This window comes from Lutra lutra, chromosome 9, assembly GCF_902655055.1.
Source record: "Lutra lutra chromosome 9, mLutLut1.2, whole genome shotgun sequence".
NCBI classification, from domain to species: domain Eukaryota; kingdom Metazoa; phylum Chordata; class Mammalia; order Carnivora; family Mustelidae; genus Lutra; species Lutra lutra.
In genome coordinates this window covers 130,211,339-130,232,102 of record NC_062286.1, presented here as the reverse complement: position 1 = coordinate 130,232,102, position 20,764 = coordinate 130,211,339, and the positions used below count along the sequence as shown (strand labels likewise).

General features: G+C 49.2%; 2 protein-coding genes across 2 annotated transcripts in view; both read left to right on the top strand.

Moving 5' to 3' along the window:
* Positions 1 to 1,004: 1,004 nt before the first annotated feature.
* Positions 1,005 to 3,717, top strand: TP53RK (TP53 regulating kinase). Its single transcript, XM_047746846.1, has 2 exons — positions 1,005 to 1,346; positions 3,128 to 3,717. The coding sequence occupies exons 1-2, from the start codon at positions 1,028 to 1,030 to the stop codon at positions 3,604 to 3,606; spliced, it is 798 nt and encodes a 265-aa protein (XP_047602802.1). The 5' UTR covers positions 1,005 to 1,027; the 3' UTR covers positions 3,607 to 3,717.
* A 10,413-nt stretch (positions 3,718 to 14,130) lies between these two features.
* SLC13A3 (solute carrier family 13 member 3) overlaps positions 14,131 to 20,764 on the top strand; it is a 68,440-nt gene continuing 61,806 nt past the window's right edge. Inside the window, exon 1 of the mRNA XM_047745666.1 lies at positions 14,131 to 14,300. Within this exon, the coding sequence (XP_047601622.1) occupies positions 14,190 to 14,300 (111 nt within the window). The 5' untranslated portion in view covers positions 14,131 to 14,189. The remainder of the gene's footprint in view (positions 14,301 to 20,764) is intronic.

Below are 20,764 nucleotides of genomic sequence, written 5' to 3'. Positions count from 1 at the left end.
GGGGGAAGGGAGGGTCTTCTACAGTGCACTGTGGCTCTGGTGTCCCCTGGGGCACCGCACTATAGGGAGGCCCGTCCCCCTGAAGACTGGTTGGATGCTGGGAGCCTACTTTTAATAGCTGTTGTATTAAGCCCTCCATAAAGAATAACAGCTTTCATCTACGGAATGCTTCTCATATGCCTGGCATAGTTCTATGTGTTTTACCCCTAGTTCCTCATTTAATCCTCACAAAACCTCCCTGGTGGATATTATTTACAATCTTATTTTCTTTTAAAGAGTTATTTATTTATTTGACAGACAGAGAGATCACAAGTAGGCAGAGAGGCAGGCAGAGAGAGAGAGGAGGAAGCAGGCTCCTGCTGAGCAGAGAGCCCGATGCGGGGCTCGATCCTAGGACCCTGAGATCATGACCCGAGCCGGAGGCAGAGGCTTTAACCCACTGAGCCACCCAGGCGCCCCTACAATCTTATTTTTAGATGAGAAACTAAAGCACAGAGACTTGCTTTTCCCCAAATATGCCAGGCACACTTCTTCCCCAGGGCCTTTGCACTTGCTAGTCCTTCTGCCTGGAATACTCTTCTTCCAAGCACCCACTCACAGGGCTCAAACGTCACCCGTCCACAGAAGCCTTCTCTTCTCGCAGAAGCCTTCTTAACCACCTTATTTAAGACTGTACCACTACCCACGCCCCGCCGCCACTCTAACACCCATAGGGTGACCATATAATTTACCATCCAAACTAGCACGCTCTTAAGAGTCCATTAGTAAACTAGTTCCGGAAGGAGGCAAAGAACTGGGAGGCGGGGCCACCTGCAAGGCCAACCCTCAGACTCAACCCGGCAGGAGAGAGCCGAGGAGGGCACAGAAGAGTTTCTGACCGAGAGTTGCCGAGGACTTACGGAGATAGCCGAAGATGTGGGAGGCGGGGCCATTTCCACAGGCGGAAGTGCCGGCATTGGAGTGGCCGAAGAGGTCCGAAGGCTTACGGAGCGAACCGAACATCGCCGGGAGTTTCCGGAGAGACCCGATGGGCGCCCTGCGGCGGCGCCGGGGCTCCATCATGGCGGCCTCCGGGGCTGCTGCTGTCGCCGGGAGGAACGAGGACCCGGCGCCGGAAGCCGAGGCGCTAGCCGCAGCTCGGGAGCGGAGCAGCCGGTTCTTGAGCGGCCTGGAGCTGGTGAAGCAGGGCGCCGAGGCGCGCGTGTTCCGCGGCCACTTCCAAGGCCGCGCGGCCGTGGTGAAGCACCGCTTCCCTAAGGGCTACCGGCATCCCGCGCTGGAGGCGCGGCTCGGCCGGCGGCGAACCGTGCAGGAGGCCCGGGCGCTGCTCCGCTGCCGCCGCGCAGGTGAGGTGGCCGCGCCCGGAGGCCTGAGGGCCCCGGGGACGGGCGAGGGTCTCCCCCGAGCGCCGCGCCCCGTTTTGCCTCAGTCTCCTTTTTTATCCTCTGCGTGAACTTCTGCTGCGAAATGCCATCCTTTCATCTCTCTCGTTATTCATTCTTTCGTTCTTGAGGACCTGCGTTTTCTAGCAGGGGGAACAATTTGTGCTGGAGCCATTGCTCCTGGTTCAGTTCCTGGGTCTGCCACTGTTGCTCGACGGGGAGCATGCTGTTGACCTGCCCCGAGCCTTGGTTTCCCCGTTTGTACTCTCTCAGTGTTCGATCATTATCTCTTCATTCATTACTTTTTTTTTTTTTTTTAAGAGATTTTATTTGGCAGAGAGGTAGAAAGAGAGTACAAGCAGGCAGAGCGGCAGGCAGAGGGAGAGGGAGAAGCAGGCTCTCCGCTGAGCAGGGAGTCCCACGCGGGACTCGATCTTAAGATCCTGGGATCCCCAGCCCATCAGAAGGCAGCTGCTTAACCGACTGAGCCACCCAGGCGCCCTCATTCATTACTTTTTTAGATGTAATTACAAATAACTTGCGGTGGAAGGAGGCTCTCTGTGTTCAAATACCGACACCACTGGTTCTTATGCAGGCTTTCAACGAATTACTTAACCTCGCCCTCCGTTTCTTCACCTGTACATGGGAGTCACAGTATGTTTGGATGTATGGCTGGTACATAGAGCTCGGCCCTTTTTAGGTTTCATTAAATCGTTTGTTACTTTTTCATTAAAACCGTTGTACTCCATCACAGTACGTCTTGTCCTCAGATGGGAAACTGAGGCTCAGAGAGGGGAAGTACCTGCCCAAGGTTACACAGCTAGTGAGTGACCCAGTCAGGCTGTCAGGCTCTCAGCCCATAAGCTCTGACTCAGAAACACTGGCTTTTGACTTTTACATATCCTTTCTTTCATTAATATTCTTTAGGCAGCTGCTTTACACCAGAACATTGTTAGGTAGTGGGAGAGCTGGAGGAAATTCAGTAAGGACAAACAGACATATCTCTGCCCTTGGGTGGATTTAATGAAGTTAATTGTGTGTTCCTGTTTTCTGTTTTCACCCTCTCTAGGATGATCCCTCCATTAAGGAGGGATCATAGCTGCTTTGGTTCGTGCTGTATCCTCACTGATAAGTCTCCAGCGTCTAGAATAGTGTGCTGGGCCTGATTGTCAAATAAATACTCACTGAATCTTTGAATGTGATGAATTCTTTGAATTCTTGGAAGGATCATTCTCATGTTCTAGAATCAGAAACAGAAGCTTAGAGAATTGATGTGACTTTTAGGTTATACTACTAATAAGGAAGGGAGGCAGGATTTGAACCCATCCTTTCTGACTGCAAAGGTGAATCTCTCAGCCAACACTGTTTGGCCTGTTTGTGTCCTTTTGAGGTAGAACGTACTCTGACTAAGCTTACCCTTCTGGCTCTTTTGTTTTGTTTTGTTTTGTTTAGGGAATAAGTATGACAAATGAAATCCAATCATGAAGAGTGGAAAGGAGGAAGTCACTTTGGCACTACTAAACTTAGCTGTGGGGTGGCTTAAGGCACAATCCTGCAGGGCATGAACAGGGGAAACTTCCAGATGACTTACATTGTACTATTCTGCAGCTTTCCTAAATCTTTTTTTTTTTTTTTTCCCCTGAAATAAGCAGATGTGCACTGTACAAGTCTGGCTCAATCTTTGAAAATTAAACTTAACATTAAGAAAGAATCTAATCCAATAACCATTTCTGCCTTGATTGCAGGGATATGTGCTCCCGTTGTCTTTTTCGTAGACTATGCATCCAACTGCTTATACATGGAAGAAATTGAAGGCTCAGTGACTGTTCGAGATTATATTCAGTCTACTATGGAGACTGAAAAAACTCCTCAAAGCCTCCTTGGCTTAGCCAGGACAGTCGGGCAGGTTTTGGCTCGAATGCACGATGAAGACCTCATTCATGGTGATCTCACCACTTCCAACATGCTCCTGAAACCCCCCGTGGAGCAGCTGAACATCGTGCTTATAGACTTTGGACTCAGTTTCGTTTCAGCACTTCCTGAAGATAAGGGAGTTGATCTCTACGTGCTAGAGAAAGCCTTCCTCAGTACCCATCCCAATACGGAGACTGTGTTTGAAGCCTTTCTGAAGAGCTACTCCACCTTCTCCAAAAAGTCCAGGCCGGTGCTAAAAAAATTAGATGAAGTGCGCCTGAGAGGAAGAAAGAGGTCCATGGTCGGGTAGAAGAGCCTGCTTGACAAGTGTGGACGCTTGGGCCATTTATGTCAAAGTGAACTTGAAGGAGTGCTCTGAGTATGAGATTAGACTTAAATAAAGGTGTTGAGATGCTTTTAAGCTCTGTCTGTGATCATGCTTGTTAAGTGTCATTATCATCTGCAGTTGACTGTTCTCAACAACTTACTGTGTACAGAAGACATGCTGTAGGCAGAATTGGGTATCTGGAAGAGATCTAGGACAGGCTTCCTCCGGCTGTGCCACATGTATGCTGGGTACGTAGGCATGGCATTGCAGAACATTGAACCACACAGGGACAACGTTATTTCCTTTTCAGTCCTTCGGGTGAGACGAGGACAAAGCCTCAGTTGGTGATGGATGTCTCTACCAGCCCTCCAATCCAGCATTTTTTGTTGGGTACATGGCATAGTCCTCTGGAAATCAATGTAGTGGGATGCCACCCGCATTTTAAAAATGAAGTAGAGTCCTAGACTAGGGAGTATCAGAGTGCATGACGTGTAAGTACTGTTTTAAAAAATTTGTTTCACAAGATGATACCAGAGAGGGAGACAGACCTAAGAGATTGAGTCTCAGGAAGCAAACTGAGGGTTGCTGGAGGGGAGCAGGGGTGGGAGAGACGGGGTGGCGGGGTGATGCACACTGGGGAGGGCATGTGCTATGGTGAGCGCTGTGGATTGTGTAAGACTGATGCACCACAGACCTGTATCCCTGAAACAAATAATACTTTAGATGTTAATTAAAAAAAAATTATTTCAAAGGTATATAGACAAGGTATATACCGACTTTTGATGTAAATATATTTCTTCTTAGAGGGTCGTAGTACAAAAAGAGGAAAAATACTGGTTGTCAGTCTTGTTAAAAAAAGCAGGTTCATAGCTTTCAGGCAGCTGAAATTTATGTAACTTTATACAGAATTGTTTTTAGTTTCGTTCTGCATTTTTTTGGTTACCTCCTAATGAAGACCAGTGATCGATATAAAGTTCCTTTTAGTTTATATAGGTAAAGAAGCGAGCTGGTTTATATCACAGGTAATAAGTACACGGAACAAAAGATGTGGCGTGACTTGGGAAGGACTGAAGTGTGGTACAGCTGGTTCAAGGGAAGCGGCAGGAGGACTGAGCCAAGATGCAAAATGCCACTAACTAGCTGATGCTTGAAACCTTGCCAGGTAGGGGGCGCCTGGGTGGCTCAGCAGGTTAAACCTCTGCCTTGGCCTCAGGTCATGATCTCAGGGTCCTGGGATGGAGCCCCTCATCGGGCTCTCTGCTCAGCAGGGAGCCTGCTTCCCTCTCTCTCTGCCTGCCTTTCTGCCTGCCTACTTGTGATCTCTATCTGATAAATAAGATCTTAAAAAAAAAACGAAAAACAACCCTGCCAGGCCTCTGTTTCTTCCCCAAGGTGTGTGGCTGTGGGGAAGTACAGTAAAGGACCTTTCCTCCTTGTCAGCTCTAGCTAGCAAATAAAGACTTTGAGTGCCTTCTGTGTGACCAGTGTCCTGTGGGATTCTGGGGTGCGCGGGGAGTGAGCATTCCCATGGATCCTGGACTCTGTTTCCTTCACCTTGGTAGCCCTATGCTGTGGCAGATGCCCAGGGCTGAGTGAAAACTTCCCTTCCTGGGTAGTGGTGACTAGTAGAGACGAGCGTTCATGTCACTGCCTATTAACTGTTCATCAGATACCGTGCCGGGAGTGTTCATAGTGGATCTCAAACAACTCTTAAGTTGGGTATTATCCTCAGTTTGTGGGTGGAGACATGGGCTGAGGAAGGGGAGAACTTGTCTAAGATGTCACAGGTAGCAGAGAGTACTTGGACCCTGCTCCCAAGCCCATGTGCTCTTCACTGATAATTTAAGAAATGAAATGCTGGGGGCGCCTGGGTGGCTCAGTGGGTTAAAGCCTCTGCCTTCGGCTCAGGTCATGATCTCAGGGTCCTGGAATCGAGCCCCGCATCGGGCTCTCTGCTCAGCAGGGAGCCTGCTTCCTCCTCTCTCTCTCTGCCTGCCTCTCTGCCTACTTGTGATCTCTGTCTGTCAAATAAATAAATAAAATATTAAAAAAAAAGAAATGCTGGATATGATACTATTAAGATTTTTATATTATATATATATGTTATAATATTTATTGCTTATATTTTTATCTTTATATTATAATAGGCACAATATATATCTAATATATAATAATTGGCACTATGTAACATTTTCATTATACAACATAACATTATATAACATTTTCAACAAACTCAAGGGGCCCTTGGGGCTGGGAGTAATTTTTTCGATTATTTCAGTCAATGAGAGAGCTCATTCCCTTTGCCTCACGAGTACTGTAAGGCTAATAAGGCTCATATCTGCCTCGGGGGGAGAACACCTGTGCAGCTGTAATTGGCCCACACGTTCCTAGGGCTCAGTGTGTGCCAGGCACTGGAGCTACAGAGGGGACATGCGGCTGGCTTTACTCCCCTAGGGAACAAACTGGTGTTGGAAGGGTGGCCGGTTTGCAGCGAGCAGAGCGGAGGAGGAACAGGAAGTGAGATCGGAGAGGTGAGGAAGGACCAGAACGCGCAAGGCCGGGTAAGCAGCCTGGGTTTTATTCTCAGGGTGACCTGGAGGATTTTAAACAGGGAGACATCTCACTTATGTTTTGAAAGGATTACATTGATAGGAAAAGGGCTTAGGGGGCAAAAGGGGAATCGAGAAACGAGGGAGAAGGCTTCACAGCTAGCTGACCAGTTCAGTGACGGTGGTGGCCTGCGGTGGAGGCCTCAGAGCGTGGGCCGCAAACTGCTTGGCCCTCTTGGCGCGTGTGACGTGGAAGCAGCCTCAGCAGTAGAGGAGTTAAAGTGATCTTTGCAAGCACTGAGGGAGTGGGGGCTCCTGGAGAAATCATACATGTTCTGGGAGAAGATCTGTCTGTGTACTCAGCCCAGGGCCATGATGAGAAATAAGGAATTGTCAGTCATTCCGAGGCGAGCAGTGGATTCTGTCCCTGGTTTAGGATCTCACAAAGGGCCCAGCAACCCTCAGCAATTCCAGATTCCTCAAAGTCCTCGTGCAGACAGCTGGCACTTTGTGCCCTGCACAGGCAGGCATGTTCTTGCTGGCTTGAGGATCTGGGAGCAGCCCCAGTGAAGGCATGTGGGTATCATCTCGGCCGTGACCGAGAAAGTCAGCCCTGATCCTGATCCTGGTTCCAATGCAGTTTCTTTACAAAGCCAGGCTTGTGGGCCACAGTTAGCTGAGTTGGTTTTTTAAATATTACATTAAAATATGTGTCTTGATGACTGAGTTTTTAGGTGCCCCCTTAAATGTGTGCCCTAGTGAGAGCCTCACTTACCTCTTCCTGGTCCTAACCCGGAGGCCCCTGGCTGTGAGAACCCAGCTGACAAGGGCACTAGAACTTTCCACCTGTGTCCTGAATTCAGGGTGCTGCCCCTCCAAAGGACGGAATTGCCTTCTTCGAGCCCAGAGGAGTGGCTCTGTTTGCCAGCAGAGGTCGCCAGTGACTGGCATTGTCGGTGGGAAGAAGCTTCCCTCCCCTTCCATCCTCTCAAGGGAGGGAGGAGAGAGAAAGAGGGACAGAGAAGGGAGGGGACAAGAGGAGGGAAGGAGGAGGATGGAAGGGGAGGGAAGCTTCTTCGCAGCGACAATGACAGTAACTGGCGCCCTCCCCCTCCCTCCTTCCCCTTCCTCTCCTGTGCTCTTCTCCTCCTCTCTCCCTACCTGGAACTTGGCTCATTTATCCACTCAGCACCTTAGCTAGGAAGCCCTATACAGTGGGCCCCGTGCTAATCACTCAGGCTGCTTGGGGGTGTCTAGTTCCCTCCTGCCTTAATTTTTGTATCCATTCTCTCGCTTCTGCACTCACTCATTCACTGGGTATGTACAGAGCACCTTGGCTGCATCTGGCTCTGTGCTGGATCCTGAAGAAGCTACAGTGATGAGGAAGCCCAGCTCCCCTCTGGAGCCCCTTCCCCTCTCCAGGTGCTGCTGTCATCCGTGGTCTCCCCGCTGCTCCCCCTGCTTCTGCCCTGCCCCCCTCCCATATTCTTCGTCACTCAGCAGCCAGAGGCACCCTTGTAAAGCTGGTTTATGCCACTTCCCTAAGCAGAGACCCATGGCTTCCCATCCCATGTCTCCTTGCTCACCGGCCGCATGACATGGGAGCCCCGCACAGCACCTCTCGGAGCCTCAGTGTTCTCATCTATAAGAAGGGCCGACAGTGATGCCTACGCGTGGAGTGAGCGTTGTCATGGGTCTGAATGCCCAGGAAGCAGTCTCTGAGATGCAGTGTAGCCCTTGGGATATTTACTAAGGTGTGCGCTTGGGGGTCATCCTTCACAGAAGGGAAGGGAAGAAGGTAGGGGAGGGCAGGGGGAGAAGGGCCACCAGGAAGCAGACCCAACCACAGCCTCAGCTGAGCCCACGGGGAGCTCCTGGCCTACAGTGGCCGTGCAGAGATGCTCGCATCGCAGCCCAAATTGGGCTGAGATGAACGGGCCCTCCTAATCTCCCATTACATAGTCATTGGCGGGCCACCCCTGGAAGGACAGGAGTGTGGGTGAGGCCATTCTCTGCCTGGCACATCGCAACCACTAGCAATTTGTTTTTATTATTATAGAACCTATTAACGCTATTTTTAGAACCAACAAACAGGCAGTGATAATAAAGCATCATTTGCTCCACTTAGAAGCCCAAGATACACAAGTGCACTTCCCCCACACTGCCTGCCCCAACCCCAGTGTTTCCAAAGCCAAAGGTCTGGGCCTGAGCTGAGCATCTGCGTTTCTGACAAGTCCCAGGTGATGCTGTTCCGACAGCCCTAATGAAAATCAAGGTGTCCTTGAGAAGGAGGGGATAGATGCTGAGAGGGCGGAAACAGCAGTTACTGTACCCATTTTATGGATGAGGAAGTTGAGTCTCAGAGATGCTGAGCGACTTGCCCAGTCATCAGCTTATAAATGATAGAGATTGTGCCAGACAGGGCCTGGCTCTAGTGGCTTTTGCTAGGCAACCCTCTTTATTCCCTTTGGACAGAGCCTCTGTTTGTCCAGGCGTTTATTTGATGCAAATGGCTTCACCTCAGGGAAGGTCGGACTGGTCCCTGTGTAGAAGGGTGCCTGGAAGGTAGGAGGTGCTCTGTAAACACTGGCTGAGCTGAACTGAATCCCCTTGTGCATGCGAGCAACAGTCTGCTTGTGGGAAAAAAAATCATGGAGCCTTCCTCCCACTACCGCAAACACACACACACACACACACACACACACACACACACCACCTACCCACAGTCTTCCCTGCTGGAGGCAAAGCGGACTATGGTCCTGGCCTGCAGCTTGGAACAAAAAACATTGAGAACCCTGGGGGTTTGGTGCCGATCAAAGGCCTCCTCATGTTTGTAAACCTCCATTCTCCCGCCTGGGTTACAGAAGGTTAGGGGATGGCCCAGAACCCAGAGTTAGATGCAATCCCAGGTCGGGGGACTCTGAGCCTGCCCCCTCCCTCATAGAGAGGAAAGGCCCTGCGAGGCTGAGTGACTCAAACCCAGCCAGGGAACTAAAAGGGGTAACTAATCCCAACCCCAGTCTGAGGCCCACCTGCCAGGACTGGCTTCAAAGCCAATATTGCTCTTGGAGCTCTAGTGGCCTGACCAAAATGTCACACTGAGAGATGCTGACAGTGGTTCAGGGCTCAGCCCCAGGGGGCAGGACGGGAGGCACTGAGTTCTCCCCTTCCGTGCAGGGGGAGTGGAAAACTACTCTCCCCTACCCGGGCTTTATTTTTCTTCCTAGCACTAAGGCCTATGGGATATGGGATATATCCCACTCATTTATCTTGTTATAGAGCTAATAAAATGAAAGCTCTACGAGACCAGAGACTTTTGTCTTGGTTGGTCACTGCGATAGCCCTAGCACCCAGAATGATACCAGATAATGGTAGGTGCTCAGTTAATACTCATGAATGAATGATATGATTTTGGTTGATGTTCATGATAAAGTCCAATGATTTAAGGCATGTTCTGTCTTTCAGGACTTACTGGACATCTGCTGTGTCCCAGGTACTGTTCTAGGCACTGGGAGTATGGCAGGGAATAGTTGGGACTCCCTTGTTCTCATGGAGTTTAATCAAGTGGGGAATCACTTCAAACAATGACCCACACTGTGAAGGAAAGCCCTTGGGGGATTTTATACAGAGTGCGGGATGCAGAGTTGAGGAAGGTCATGTTCCAGTGGATGAGGTAGTTGGGGGAGGGTCCTTGAAAGAGGTGATGTTTGAGTTGAGACCTGAGTGAGAGAAGGAAGAGGCAGGCCACTGAGATGGGATGGCGGGCAGGGTATGTGTTGGGGGTGGGGGTGGGAAGGACATCCAGACAGAGGGAGTGGTCCATGCCAAGAACTCAGCATGTTCAGGGAGCAGAAGGAAAGTCACAAAGAAGGAGGATACAGCAATCAAGGGGAAATCAGGTAGGACTTAGGGTCAAAGAACTAGGCATGGCTTGGTCATTCATGTAAGTGCTCAGCACAGTGCTTGGCACATAGAAAGCCCTTAAAACCTGGGCCGGGAGGGGTGCCTGGGTGTCTCAGTCAGTGAAACATCTGCCTTTGGCTCGGGGTCATGATCTCAGGGTCCTGGGATCGAGCCCCACATCAGGCTCCCTGCTCAGCGGCGAGTCTGCTTCTCCCTCTCCCTCTGTCCCTCCACCCACTCGTGCTCTCTCGCTGTCTCTCAAATAAATAAATAAAATCTTTAGAAAGGAAAACCTGGACTGGTGGCTATAATCAGTATCATATAACCAGTATGTATGCACACTTTACATAAGTTGTTATTTTGCTTTAAAAATAGGAGCCTGGGTGGCTCAGTCAGTTAAGTGTCTGACTCTTGGTTTTGGCTCAGGACATGATCTCAGGGTTGTGAGATCGAGCCCTGTATCAGGCTCCATACTCAGCACGGAGTCTGCTTTAGAGTCTTTTCTCCCTCTCCCTCTGACCCTTCCCCTGCTCGCGCATGCGCTCTCTCTCAAGTAATAAATACAATGTTTAAAAATAATAGTAATTATAAAAATGGGGAAGAGGAAGGGTGGTGTGTATCACGGGAATTTTAGCTCTATCATGCACTAGCTGTGTGACCTTGGGCAAATGTCTTAATCTCTCTGAGCCTCAGTTTCTTCATCTTGTCTAACAGGCAAGCCTAGGAGTGTATGAAAATAAATAGTCAAACCATCCATCAACTATGGAAGTTCTTTAAGAATGTCTTCCCACATTCTACTTCTCTCTCAGTGTAAAGGGGGAAGAAACAAATAAAGGGAGTTAGTGGGTCCAGCCTGGGCGGCACCACTCTTCCTGTAGGACGCAAAGATGCTAAGTCAGCCAACTAGGGGCCTCGTGTTGTGTGGACAGCCCTTCCTATAAGGAGCTCTTCTCGGAGGATTCAGCCCATGCATGTCCTGGCTGATCTCCACCACCGACTTCCTCCGAGTTTGACTCCTTCTCCTACGCCCCTAAGTGCTTACTCTGGGTGAGAAAAATAATAGCAGTGGTCATAGTTCTCCATTGCCGTGTAACAAATTGCTCCAAAGCTTAATGACATATAACAACTCTTTGTTGTGATCACGATCCTGTGGGTCAGACATTCGGACCAGGCAGCTTGGGGCTGTTTGGTTTCTGTTCCACCATGTCTGGGACATCAGCTAGAGGACCCACAGGCTGGGGGCTGGAATCATCTGAAGGCTCATTTGCTCTTAGGCTGATTAGTTCTTGCCGGTGGCTTGTTAAAAGCCTTGCTTTCTTGTGGGCTTTGGGCCTGGTTTAGTCTGAAATTCAAATATGGTGGTTGGGTTCCGGAGATGAGAGTCCCAAGAGTGAGGGAACCAAGCAGAAGGCGTACTGCCTTTATGGCTGAGCCCTCGAGATCCCAGAACATCAGTCCTGCTGTGTTCTGTTGGTTGGTGCAGCACAAGCCCTCCCCCGCTTTTAAGAGGTGGGGACAGCCCCCCCACCCCGCTCTCAGCGGGAAGAGTGTCAGTCCACATTTAAGAGGAGCATATGGAAGCCCACGTATGATGGAAGATAGATATTGATCCTATCCCGGGAAAATAAAATCTGCCACTGGTGGAATGACCATAATTGTTGTCAATTGCTGAGTACTTAACTATGTGCAAGTACTGGGCTCCAGCCTCACTCATGAATGCTCCCAGCATCCCTGTGAGCTACGTACTCTTGTGTCCATTTCAGATAAGGAAACAGGCCCATTGGAGTTCGAGCTCTTGTCTATGGTTGCACAAGAAGTCGAGCGGTCCGGCCAGAATTGGAATGTGGCTTTGTCTGTGCAGGGTGACAGACTCAAAAAGGTAATGAAAACAGATTATTGTACAAATTAAATGACTTAAAACATGTAAAGTGCTGAAGACAGTGCCTCCCACATTGGAGTGCGGTATATGTGCTTGTTATTTTATTATTATTAATCCATTTGAGCCACAGGACTGAAACTTCTGCTCCAATACTAAATACTACCCTCTTAATCTCTTAGCTCCTTCCAGAACAAGGAAGCCAGTCCAGGGGTCCTGGGCGCAATATACCCTGATCCCAACTGCCTCCGCTCATGCTTTGGGGAATCTGTGCTTCTCTGATGTCAGTTGGCCAAATCCCCAGGAATACCTTCTTCGGTTTGGAAAACTATCCACCCACACCCAGGCTTCGAATGTCCAAAGTGCTCCCTGCAGGGCCTCATTCTCCATCCGAGGTCACCCCCCACTAACCTGGCTGGAACCTTTGATGAAGCCGGTTATTGGTCTGGCTCAAGGTCAGGTGCCCAGATTGAAAGGACGCTGGAGAATGTTCCATCACAGCTTATTTCCCATTGGGAAATAACTTGCCCTAGGGGTTTAAGGGAATCATGGCCAGCACGACCCACATGGGAAATAATAAAATAAGAACAGAGGGGCTTCCACCTCTGGAAAGATGGAGTTGACATAATTTTCTCTATACGTCTTGCTGAGGCCAACTGAAAATCCTGTACAGTACACATCGAACAAACAAGAAGACTCTAGAAAGGGAAGAGATGAAGGCAGCAACTTGGGACCCAAGGAACAACCCACTGACGAGTCTATTGGGTTTTCTTTTTGCCTACTGTATCTTTGACATGGAAGAAGCAGGCAACCGGAAATGCCAACAAGAGGTTCCAGAAAGCCCTGACATAAGCCTGCACTCTATAGCAGAAGCACCAGGAAAAATCAGCCTAGCGAGACCATTTTCAGACAAGCCTTCTCTACTCCAGCTGAACACCAAGGAAGAAAACTGTGACCTTGCCCCCACCAGCATAGGCTGAGTGGGGAGACTTGACTTCTATCCTCACCAGGCTGTCACAGTGTGTCCCAGCTTCCTTCCCAGGGTGATGATAGCTCAAGTGCTGGAGGGGGCTGGGACTTCTGTCCTCCCAGGCTAATATGAGGATCCTTGTCTCCTGTCACCCCTTACCATGTTTGCTCTGTGAAAGGCTTTGTTGAAGGGATGAAAAGACAAACTATAGCCTGGGGGAAAATATTTGCAATCCACATTTTGTGTCTAGAATATAAAAATCACTCTCAGAACTCAACAGCATAAAACAAACAGTCCAATTAGAAAGCGAGCAAACAGCAGGAAAAGATGATTCTGGAAGAGGATATGCAGATGGCAAATAAGCACATGAAAAACATTCGACATCATCAGTCACCAGGAAGATAAATATTCAAGCCACAGTGAGATACTGCCACACCTCTATCAGAATGGCTAAAATCAAAAATAGGGAGAACACTAAATGCTGGCAAAGACGTGGAAAAATTGGATCACTTATTCGTTTTTAATGGAAATGTAAAACGTACAGACACTCTGGAGAACAGCTTGGCAGTTTCTTTAAAAACTAAGGATGCAACTACCCTATCACTCAGCAGCTATACTCCTGTGCGTTCACCCAGGAGGAAGGAATAGATACCTCCAGGCCCCTGCCTGCGGGTGACTCGCCCACCCTGGAAGGAAGGAGGAACAAAATCAACAGCAATGGCGACTCCCAGGGAGCGCTCGCTCAGTGCCAGGCACTGTGCTGCGCATAAGTGCGCCATTCCATTTAAACTGCCCAACAGACCCCTGGTCTGGTAGAGCCCATCATCATCACCCCCACTTTGTGGATGAGTAAACTGACGCTCCAAGGCCTTCGCTCAGGGCCAGAACGTCGCTCAAGGCTAGAACGCGCAGTCAGGACTCGAACCCAGGTGAAGCTAACAATCCTCCCATTGTCATTACCCATCCTTCCCCGGGGCAAGTCAAGAGCAGCGAGGAAAGGTTCAGCGGGTGGCCACGGGTTAAACCCAAGGACTGGAGTCCGTTCCTTGTTCTTGTGCCTTAGGCTCCCTAACTCTCCCGGCCTTCTCCACCCCCGCCCCGCAATCCCGGGGGCGTAGGCACCACCCTTTTCCTTCGGGAGGAGCAGGGAGAGGGCGGGTCCCCGAGCGCAGTCCCCTCCCCGGACCCTCCCCCTGGCTTTAAGCCGGCGCAGGAGGCCAGGCGCGGGCAGTCCCGGGCCGGCCCGCTCCGCCGGCCGATCGCGCAGATGGCAGCGCTGGCGACAGTGGCCAAGAAGGTGTGGAGCGCGCGGCGGCTGCTGGTGCTGCTGTTCGCGCCGCTCGCGCTGCTGCCGGTGGTCTTCGCCCTCCCGCCCAAGGTAACGCCTCCTCCTCCCGGGCGCCCCCCACCGTTCTGCCACCTGAAGGGCCGCGCTGAGAGCAGGACCCTCTCTTCCCCCGCCTCCGAAGCGGGAGGCTGCTGAGGTCCCAGACCGACCCTCGACCCTCAGCCCTCTCCCCTGTACCCTGCCCCCTCTAACCCTTTCCCAGCGGCGTCTTGGAGCCCGGGATGTCCTCACTAATCTTGGAGGGATTTTATCCTCTTCGATGAGCTCTAACCATGCGCTGGGCGCTGCGTGCAACATTCACTTGATAATCACAAGCAACGCGTAACGAACGCCCATCGGGGCAAGTCACAGAACTCTGAACTTCATTTCGCTTGAATGTGAAAATGGAGGAAATGGGACTGTCAACCCATTGGGCTGTGGTAAATATTAAATGAGGCAATATACGCAAATCGTTTAGAACTAAGCTGTACACAGTTAGTGCCTACGACACACTGTCTGGACGACATACTGGCCGGTTTTATTCCAGGCCCTCGGTCTAATGGGAACAGCCAAGGTTTGAGGAACCGTCACCAGGAGCCAGGCCATGAAGCTTTGCCCTGTGGACATCATTTTATTTCATCCTTTCCAGGCTCCAGGATGGGGGGGGAGGGGTGAAGGTTATTCATCTCATTTTCCAGAGAAGACAAGGGAGGCTCAGAGAGATGAAGTGACTTGTCCAGAATCACACAGCAAGCAGCTGAGTAGGATCCTGGCTTGTCAGAATCCAGAATTTGAGCTGTTTCTACACTCTCAAAGTAAATCCCTCGACCAAAGGCTGCAGATTGAGGTCAGGAATGTCCTGGTAAAAGTCAACACCAAAGGGGGCTGGGAGAAGATGGTGTCACAGGTCCCTATTGGGTCCCTCACGGGTGCCCAGCCCACCTGGGGCATCATGGGAGGGCATAGGACAAGGCTTTCACCTCCAGGAAGTTGCTCTACTACTTATCAATGTGATAGTCAATGTTCATAAAAAAGAAAAGCAGAGAGAGGGTGTAGTGTAGTGGTACGTTATCCAGCACCCACCAGCAGAGACCAGGGGAACTGGGATTCAGAGAGGGCTGCCTGGAGGAAGGGTCCCTCATTGGGCACAAGGAGTAAGAAGGTGATACCAGCTGGTGCCAAAGAGACCCAGGGCTAACGTACAAACAAGTTTTCTGGTGTGGAATGATCCAGGCTCTTAGACTTTTTTGACTTTGAAGAGAAGAGAGAAACAAGAAATGCCAGAATAAGGATAAGGTCACTTTTCAAAACCATCCCATTCCCAGCCGGGTGCTGACCTCAGGACCTTGGACCAACCTCCTTTCTTCTTTGGGTCTCACTTTCCTTGTCTGTGGTGTGAGGCCGTCATGTGCTGGTGTTTGAGAATCGAGGTGAAGGGTTGAGCGAGGGAGTTGCCTCATTTTGTGGAGTATCACGGGTGGAGGCTGGGTGGGTCTGTGAGGTCCTGGGTGGAGCCCCAGACAAGAAAAGACAGAACTTACAGCATCTCTCTCTTCAGCAGGGCCTTTCACAAGCTTTTCTCTGCTCACCCTCTAGCAAGATCTGCTAGATCAGGGGCAGATCCAAGTGTTATAGGGCCTGAAGCATGTAGTATTTGAGAGGTGCTTTTCAAGAAAAAGTACACAGATTTACAAATAGAAAATTCATTTCAGGGCTTGGGAGGGGCTCTGAAGCTTAAGTTTCATTACTGTCACTGTGAATCCACTTCCACGCGAACCCCAGTGGGCCCCGGAAACGTGCCTCAAGCTTTCTGCGATGGTGGTGAGCCTGATGAGTAAGGTGTTTTACTGAATGCTTAACTCTTACTATGTGCCAGGCACCATGTGAAGAACCTCGGCCTCATCCTGTATAATGTGCACAGAACCAGGGAGACAGCTGCCATGAGCCTCCCTACTGACCAGGGGAGGAAATGGACGTCAGGGAGGTTACGTGACTCGTCCAGGGTCACATAGCCGGTTCGGAGTCAGGATGCAGGGATCGAACTTAGAATCATCGCACTTGATACTCTTTCCTTGGTTATAACTAAGAACCTCTCCTGGTTCCCTGCAGATCCCGGTGGGGACCCTTTATGTGGCCCTGGATGTCACTGCCTCATTTAAGTGGCTGATGAGTGTGGGCTCCTTCAGGTCTGGCTTCTTGGGAGATTTTTTTTTTTAAGATTTTATTTATTCATTTGACAAACAGAGATCACAAGTAGGCAGAGAGAGAGGAGGAAGCAGGCTCCCCACTAAGCAGAGAGCCAGATGTGGGGCCCGATCCCAGGACCCTGGGATCATGACCTGAGCTGAAGGCAGAGGCTTTAACCCACTGAGCCACCCAGGTGCCCCCTTGGGGGATTTTTTAAAAAAGATTTTATTTATTTATTTGACAGAAAGAGAGATCACAAGTAGGCAGAGAGGCAGGCAGAGAGAGAGGGAAGCAGGCTCCCTGCTGAGCAGAGAGCCTGATGCAGGGCTCAATTCCAGGACTCTGAGATCATGACCTGAGCCAAAGGCAGAGGCTTAACCCACTGAGCCACCCAGGTGCCCCTTCTTAGGGGATCTTAAACCTCCCTCAGAAATCTCTATCAGCATACTCAAAGCCTCACCCTGTATTTTATTTATACATATAATTATATATATATATATAAAATTATTATATCCTTGGATATTAACAATGGACATGTTTCTAAATCTGATTTACGATGTGAATCGCGGCATCTCGCAGCATCCTTAGAGAACATTGAACAGAAAACGTTGCTGTTTTTATTGACCTGGGACATACATTTAAAGCAAAGAGTGGGTGTGCTATGCAAATGAAGCTTCCAATTTTTTGGGTAATCTTAACCAGTATCAACCCTGTGATAACCTCCTGAACAAAGCCCGGTGAGCTAACAAAAATTTATGTTTTGCCATGCAAATGTAGCTTCAAGGCAGGTATCCTCAGTGTCCTCTCCCACTCACAATATCAAATTGTCACTTCTAAGCCTCTCTCATACAGAAATTCTGGAACCACCAATTGAAATTATTTCATACGTATGGGTTCCCCAAATCTTTCCAGGTGTCAGATCAGGAAAGACAATGGAGCTGCCTGGGCATTTGCCATTTGTCCCTCATTGGGTCCTGGCTTTCCAGCTTGGTGATGTCTCTGATGTTCTAGGAATCTGTGTGGTCAGCAGGGTTGGCCCTCGTGCACCTGTCCCCTGGCGACTGGTGAGCCAGTCTGTGGGGAGATCGGGGTTAATTCAAAGAGCAGATAGAAGTGATGGAGGTGGGTGGAGGGGGACAATTCTTACATTATGTCTTCCTGGCTTGGAGCAGAATGCTATCAACAGAGATGAAAAGGAGTGGGATGTATTTCTAGAATGCAGTGATTGCAATTTCCAGTGCCACTGGAGATTCCAGCTCTTGCTACAAGGGTGCTGGACACCAGTAGGAAGTCCGGATGCTGCTGGAGGGATCATCTCCAAGTTTTCCAACAATAGCCATCCTGGGAGATGGAAGTTAAGGGACTGGCCTTGGGCAGCTAGTAGAGATAGATGAGACTGTCAAAGCAGCTTGTAAATGAGCACCAGCTCACTAACTGTTTGCAGGGAAGTCTTGCCCCCTTTCCCACCTTGCACCCACACCCGCTGAAAGCAAATGTAACCAGACTGACCATGTGGCCAAGATGAGTTCTTGCAATGGGTACTTATAGATGACTCTAAGGATGCTTTGAAGAAGAGGGATTGGGGGAATAGTCTAGGTGGGAATGCTACAGGGTGTTGCTCAGGCTGTGGACTGCACAAGGCGGCTTGAGTTGGCAAGAGGAGATTGAACCAACCTGCACTCCATCTGCCCAACTGTGTATCCTGTTGCAGTGCTGGATCTGCCTGAGAAAGAGCCCCTTTCCTAATTTGCTGCTAGCAGCAGACTGGTTCTGGGGTAGCGGATCTTTTAAGGGGACGGTAGTACACCTAGATGGTCAGAGGCGCACTTTTTTGCTTTTGCTTAGTTCTTGGGTGGGTGGGATTTAGGTGGGTGATGAGGAAAGTGATCATTTCATTCCCAGTTTTGAGTCTTTGGAATCAGAACTGGATTCTCATTTCACATACTTGCTCTGGGACCTTGGGTAAGGCATTTTACTTCTCTGATCTCCAGTTCCTTCACTGATAACATGATCACAAGATCATCTTTTTCCCTGGTTATCATTCGGGCCCTGTGAAATCATATATAGTGCCTGTGCCATAACTTCCTACTTTTAAATTCAGTGCCAAAGGTGTGCTTCACCTCTCCTGTGCTGTACCTGGGCGACGGAGACCCAGAGAAATCAAAGGATGGGTAGAGCATGGGCCATAGCGCTGAGAAGGCCTGCATTTGGGTCTTGGCTCTGAGACTCTGAGATGGGCAGCTTTGCATTTCTGAGCCTCTGTTCTTCCATTTGTGAAGCGAGGACTCACACCTTTCCCAAGGGTTTTATGAGATTTAATTAGGAAAACATATGGAAATTGTCCTGTATGGTGCCAAACGTAGTGTGAGTTTATAATAATAATAATAATAATACCTGTTAAAAATTGTTTTCCCATTTAGCCTATATTGTCTTACATGGTTTTCAAATTTTAGTTTATTTACTTTTCACATCAGCCTTAAGAAAAGGGAATAATGATTATCCCCATTATTACAGATGAGGAGAAAAAAGCACAGAGAAGTTAGGTAATGTTCCCGAAGTCACACAGTTACTAACACTGTGTTGGTCACTTCTCTTGGTCCTGGGTTTTGGAAGACAGGGTGGCCAGGGTTCTTGGAGACCCTGAGTCTTCTTTTAAAAGGGGCTTCCCAGAAACCCCCCCAGATCCAGCCTTGTGGATCGAGTACCTTCCTAGTGTTTTAAACGTGTATTATCTCATTGAACCCAAAGAGCTCAGACAGGGAACCCCTAAAATGGACTACAGTCTGTTTAGTTTCCATCATCCAAATACTGCCCACAACATTTTTACCAGATCCCCTTACTCTGCTCAATATTACTTAATTATATTCCTATCATACCCTCCCCCTTTTTTACATCATTACTACCTTGCTACCCTCCCCTCCTTTTCAAAACACTTAAATACAATGACTTAATGAGAAAATTTAATACAAAGACCATGTATGAAAACCAGGATCACAAATGACTAATAGAAGAAAAGCAGCAATAAACAAATATCCAGTGTTGGTTGATTCTGGCCACACACTGTTGCCTGCTTGAAGCCAAGGGCCTGAGGTCTTCCCTTTCTGTGTTGTCTAGGGAGGCAAATGCTCAAGAGAGGTGTAAAAGACAAGGTAGTATCAAACTGAGGCTTTGATCTGGAAGGAATGAGAGGGAGAAAGAATCCACAATGTTTTCATGAAGCTCTCTGAAACGGTCCCCCGTCTGGTAAAAAGGATTTATTCATAGGCCTTTCCTTGCGGGATTTTGTGATCAAGAATAGGTTTATTGGCAAAATTGGCAAAAGCTATGTCTTAGCGGCACATAAATTTTGTTTCTTTTGCAGTCTATCCTTTACACATTTTCTTTTTTTTCCCTGGAGGGATCTTTGAAGCCAACTGCGGGCGGAAAGGAGAGATGCTTGTGGTGTTCGGTGGAATGAGCTACGTTGAAATGGCCAGTCCTAAGCCTCAGTTTACTCATCTGGAGATTGGGTCTAATCCTACTGAAGTGCGTTCGTATGCCTAAGGCACTTTGCCAAGTGCTGTCCCATAGTAAGCACTCAATTAATGTCAGCTGCTACTATTGGAGCCCGTCACAGTGCTTAGAACTGAAGGCTCCTTCTAGTTCAACTTCCACGATGAGGGAATCAAGGTCCAGAGAAGGAAGTGAGTTGCCTGAGGCCTCACTGTGAGGGAGTGGCAGGGTTGGGGGGGGAGCACCTTCACCCCTCTATCTTTGTCCACTGATCCCCCATGTCAGGCTTCTGGCCATCATGTTTTATCTAGCAATATTTAATCCCTGAGCCTAACTTCTAGATAAAGGGTAAGGGAAATCTGAAGTCAAGCTCCCTTGCTTCTCTTCAGATCACAGTTGGCCCTCAATGAAGATTATTAACAGCGAATATTTATTGACCACTTACTGGGAGCTCTGGCCCCGTTGCTCCCTCTGCTCCCATACTGACCTTGCCTCTTTCTTATATATCTCAAAATTGCTCTCACCTCAGGATCTTTGCACTTGCCGTTCCCTCTGTCTGAACTGCTGTTTCCCCAAATATCTGCAAGGCTTGCTTTCTCACTTCATTCATCAATGCTTAAAGACCACCCTCCTCAAAGGCCTCCCTGACCACCCTATCTAACAGAGAGGTAAAAAAAAAATCTTTTACACTCTGTTCACTTCCCTGCCTTACCTTTTGTGATGGTCTTTATCACTATCTGGCAGGTCAGGGTAAGCAGTCATAGGGTTGGCTGGTGCAAATAATTTCCATGAGCTCTAGGACAGAGGCTGTCCCTAGGTGTCTGGTACCTGGCTCT

What these genes read in the sequence shown, in the direction of transcription:
- TP53RK (XM_047746846.1), top strand. Translation starts at nt 1,028, where the DNA reads ATGGGCGCCCTGCGGCGGCGCCGGGGCTCCATCATGGCGGCCTCCGGG. An exon ending in GCTCCGCTGCCGCCGCGCAG is followed by an intron (nt 1,347 to 3,127) that starts GTGAGGTGGCCG and finishes CCTTGATTGCAG; the next exon opens with GGATATGTGCTCCCGTTGTC.